This window comes from Octopus bimaculoides, chromosome 8 (genome assembly GCF_001194135.2).
Source record: "Octopus bimaculoides isolate UCB-OBI-ISO-001 chromosome 8, ASM119413v2, whole genome shotgun sequence".
Taxonomy (NCBI): domain Eukaryota; kingdom Metazoa; phylum Mollusca; class Cephalopoda; order Octopoda; family Octopodidae; genus Octopus; species Octopus bimaculoides.
Genome location: NC_068988.1, coordinates 9,784,283 through 9,789,399, shown reverse-complemented (window position 1 = coordinate 9,789,399; position 5,117 = coordinate 9,784,283). Strand labels below are relative to the sequence as shown.

Here is a 5,117-nt window from a genome sequence, read left to right as displayed (position 1 = left end):
ATTTTATTAACCCTTTAAAAATGAAAGGTAAAGCTGACCTCGGTTGAATTTGAACTCAGAACATAAAGACAGATGAAATGTTGCCAAGCATTTCGCCTGGCCTGCTAATGATTCTGCCAGCTCACCACCTTAATAATAATAATAATAATAATAATAATGATGATGATGATGATAATCCTTTCTATTAAAGGCACAAGCTTGAAACGTTTGGAACGGGGACTAGTTGATTACATTGATCCCAGTGCATAACTGGTATTTATTTCATAGGCCTAGAAAGGATGAAAGGCAAAGTCAACCTCGGCAGAATTTGAACTCAGAATGCAAGGACGGATGAAATACCGCTAAGCATTTTGTCCAGCATGCTAATGGTTCTGCCAATTCACCACCTTAATAATAATAGCTTCAAATTTTGGCACAAGGCCAGCAATTTCGGGGGAGGGTCTAAGTTGATTATATTGACCTCAGTGTTCAATTAGTACTTATTTTATTCACCCCGCAAAGATGAAAGGTAAAGTTGACCTTGCTGGGATTTGAACTCAGAACATAAAAAAACCACTCAACGCATGCCAGTATAGAAAAGAGACATTAAAGGATGATAATGATGACGATGATCGTCATCATCAGCATCAGTAAATGTCTATTATCCATGCTGGCATGGGTTGGACTGTTTGACCAGGGCTGGTAGGCTGAGGGGCAGCACCAGGCTCATGTTGTCTGATTTGGCAGGGGTTTTACATTTGGACGTCCTTCCTAACACCAAATGATGACGATGATGATGACGATAAAAGAGTTTAAAAGAAATAAAGCCAGGAATGGAAATAGATGAAGGTGACATATAACTGATTCTGAATTTACCATTTGATCTCCTGGGTTTTGAAGGTGTAACAATGGTTCGTTGAGAGCCCGTCTAATATAGATACTGGAGGCATTGTTTTGGAAATAGAGAGAAACAAACTTAGGAAATTTGTATTCCTGCAGTAATTCTTGGTCAGGTAAGTGAAGTGGCTGTATGTTGGTCTCCCCTTCAGCAACCTTTGCTCTTTCGAAACTTGTACTCTGTAATAAAGAGAAAATGGGAATAAATGACTTTAAAGAATATTTTCTATTTTGAAAGAATAGAAAAAATAGAGTTTAGACAGAATTTTGATGATAGGTGAAACAAACTGCCCATTCCTGGCCCTTGGGTTTCTTCAGCAGAGTTTATTCATTTCCAACTATTTTGACCAAACTTACAGCAAAAGCATCTCACAATTCTGTTGAACCAACTCCCACTGCTTTTCCCTGTCTGCAGTGCTATTGTTTGTGTACATCAAAGTGTATAGGTAGAAGAGATTTTTCTCAAAAGAGGTCTGCTGCAAGAGAATGAAAACACTTGGATCCCAAAGTAACTATTTTGGGAATTGTCAGCTGAGCTGGCATCTTACTGCCAATCAATTTGCATCCAAGTTTGAAAAGTACAACCAGGGGTTATTTAGTATCAAATTGGGGCCCATAAAAAGATCAAAATAATGCTTAGCAACAAATCTTGAGCTAAGGTCTCCAGCTCCCTGTTCCATAAACAAACCTAACCAAGATTATTATGGAAATGTCTGAAAGAAAATTATTTTACTCTTTAGCAGTTAAACCAGCTATATCTGACTGAAGATATTCTACTTCTTTCATGTTGAAACTGGTCAGAATCAGCTTATCACACCTGCTCTACAATGTCATTCTAAAACTAAATCCCATCAAAATCTCTAAGCTACAAAATGATGCATGATGAATTCAAAACAATGAGGATAACGAAGCATCATATGCTAAAGGGTTAATCCTCTCTTATCCATTATCAATAAGCCCCTCTCTTCTATCCTGGCAAAACCTCACTTTCCAATGTTCTGAAATATGGTGTTGATAAAACCCAGAACCCCCTCATCCTGCCATTAACCTCTCTCTTTCACTTTGCAGTAAGGAAGTTCAGTTATTCTGGCTCAAATACTTAATTTCCCAACTTGTCTAAATACATCTGAGCCAAAACTTAAAGTAACATAAATGTACTAAACATGTGAAAAACGAAATCTAGATTTTTTTTCCCTTGCTTTAATTAATAGTTACAATTAACGCATTTTAAAACTAGATTAAGGAATATCTTGTGACAGAAATACAAATAGATTGGACTACAAAAACAGCATTTTGGTCAAATTTGGAGTTGATAATGAAAGTTTTAATGCCATAAATGCTTTAAATATTTGCACATCTGAATATATATATCAGGTAAAATACACCAATCACTCTTCTTTTTATATGGATCGTTATACCAGTTTCAAATTTTGATACAAGGACAGCAAGTCTTTTTCTTTTTTTGGTGGTGGTGGTGGGAGGGGGGTCAAGTCAATTACATTGACCCCAGTACACAACTGGTACTTATTTTATTGACCTCAAAAGGATGAAAGGCTAAGTCAACCTGGACAGAATTTGAACTCAGAACGTAATGATGGACCACTGTGCTAATGATTCTGACAGCTTGTGATTTTCATTAAACCTTGAGAAGCAAAATGAAACATTGATTTTTAATCTGCAATCAATGTATTTGAATTAATGAAGCTTGTTTCTAAAAATGAGGAATTTGTCAGATGATATTAAAGGACAGAAAACAAGAAAATATATTTAAAAATCCATATTTACACCAAACATTGAGGATGATGTCTCAATCTTTTGGCCGGCTGCATCATAGATGGGACCAAACATATCTCCAACCTGAAACAAAAGAAGATTGGATAATTGAAATGCATTGCAACACATGCATACACACATATATACACACACACAACTGAAATATGTGGTATTATGTAAGGGTTATTTTTACATAACTACTTGAAACATTCATATTAAATGCAATCAAAATATTGGAACCATGTGGTTGGTTAGCAAGCTACAGTAATTTTCTATAAACAATTTTGTGAAACTTCTAACAACTGTTTAAGTGACATGTTTGATAAATTAGAAAATCTTTATCTAAATTTACATTTAAATTATGTATTTTCAAATCATCTGCAAAAATAATTTCAACATTTTCAGAACTTTTCTAAAATAATAATAATAATAATAATAATCATAACTCTATGATGTCAACAACATCATCATTATTATTAAACTTTTAAGGAAGGAAAAAATATTTACAATTTTGTCATAATCAATTTTATTCTCATTGCGCTTCTGTTCTGCTATTTGAATTTCTCTATTTTTTCTGCTTGCTTCTTCGCGTTCTTTCAGTTCTTCATCTTCTCGAGCTTTTTTGATGGAAGCAAGTCTTTCCTGCAAAAATCAGACAAGGGAGAGAATCAGAAGAAGAGACCACAAACTATAACAGAAATCATGAAGGCTAACATGTCCAGAAGGGAGATGGAAGACAGAACACAACAATACATGCAAGCTTTGGCAAAGTTCATACCCTTCATCATTTTAACACTTTCACCGTGTTTATTCCGTTATTGATGTTAAAAAAATCTAGCAAAGAATACGATTTTCTCTCGACTTACATGTTGCAACAAAAAGTAGTTTCAAACAGAAGTTCTCTACAAAAGATAGATTGGTGGACAAAATTACTTTCTGCAGTTAAGGGTAATAGAGCTGAGTGGATATACAGTAATCCCTCGCCATATCATGGTTCACCTATCGCGGTTTATTATTTAAGCTTACATCAATTCCTCTGTGATGTTGTTTTGCATTTGTAATAAAATATATACAAGTTATAAAAATCATTAAAGAAAATATGCAGTACAGTACTGTTTCTGCTTAACAGATTTAAACCTATTGCAGGGTTTTTTGGAATGTAACACCTGCGATAGTCGAGGGGTTTCTGTACCTGCTTTTTGCAGTCAATGAGTTAAACTATATTTTTACATCTCATAACAAGAAGATATCAAACCAAATTTTAAATTTGGTGAAAAATAAAGTACAGTAAATTTCAGAAATAACACCAGCATTGCATATCTGAGATGTGAATTTTGTTAAAGAACTGCAGCTTGCTAAAAGGAACATATGTCAAATTGCTGGTTGGAAAAGTGAAGAACTGAATGTTTGTCTCCTACCACGGATGTGACATTATGTCCAAGTTAATCCTTTAACTCTTAGATTACTCTGTCGAATCATCATCACCGCTTAACATCCATCTTCCATGCATGCATGGGTAGGATGTTTAGTTATTTACAGTCTTTTGAACTTGTCATGCGTTATCTTGTAGCTTTAAAGTTACGATGAGGTAATAATATCTTCTTAGAATGATATCATAGGGTAAGTGTGAGAGGCTGGATCTGGGTGGTTTGAGCATAAGATAGGTAGAATACTCGGGTGAGATATGCCTGGTTTAAATACTAAAGGCTTAAGACATTTAGTCTTAGCTAGTTCATTCTTCAAACACACAGGAATTCCATATAGTTTCTACCTACCAAATTTGATTCACAAAGCATAGTACAAGCCATGTCCACAAGGTGCCACTCTGTGACATAAAACTCCAAAACGTGTAATGACTGTGAAATGAACTTCTTAACAACATAGCTGTTGTGTCTGTCCTTCCATATGTGCAGGAATGGAATTTGCTTGAGGGGTACAAGCCTAGGTCCAATCCAAGATGTTCAAAGCATTTCATTATCCCCACCCAAAATTTTAGGGCGAGCGCTTGCACCCATTGCACCCACCAATCAAGAGTCTTCGTGCCCCTCATGCAAAAATTATATTTATGCCAAATTAAAAAAAATCACTATGAAATACAATTTATCAATTGCCTCAATGTTTATATACATACATACATACATACATACATATATATATATATATATATATATATAATCATAAATATACAGGGATTAGCATTGAGTTGCTTCTCCAACATACTGAAAATTTAGAAATAGCAGTCAAAGAATTACTGATTTTAAACTACAAATTTTTCTCTAAATGGATGGCGATATTTATTCTTGTATATTTTATATATATATATATATATATATACACCATGAAAGACATTGAACAATGATATCAAATTCTACAGACTTGTAGATGATGACATACCTGGTGAAGTTTGTCCGCCTCTTGTTTGGCTTTTTTCTCAGTCATATTTTTACGGAGTTTGTTTTCCTCTTCAA

At 34.5% G+C, this 5,117-nt stretch overlaps 1 protein-coding gene across 1 annotated transcript in view; it reads right to left on the bottom strand.

Annotated features, from left to right (window-relative positions):
* The window catches only part of LOC106880717 (myosin-VIIa), a 107,550-nt gene that overhangs the window by 31,912 nt on the left and 70,521 nt on the right, over positions 1-5,117 (bottom strand). Inside the window, exons 19-22 of the mRNA XM_052969897.1 lie at positions 5,044-5,109; positions 3,157-3,291; positions 2,662-2,733; positions 856-1,056 (exon numbers count right to left, since the gene is read on the bottom strand). Coding sequence (XP_052825857.1) covers positions 856-1,056; positions 2,662-2,733; positions 3,157-3,291; positions 5,044-5,109 — 474 coding nt within the window. The remainder of the gene's footprint in view (positions 1-855; positions 1,057-2,661; positions 2,734-3,156; positions 3,292-5,043; positions 5,110-5,117) is intronic.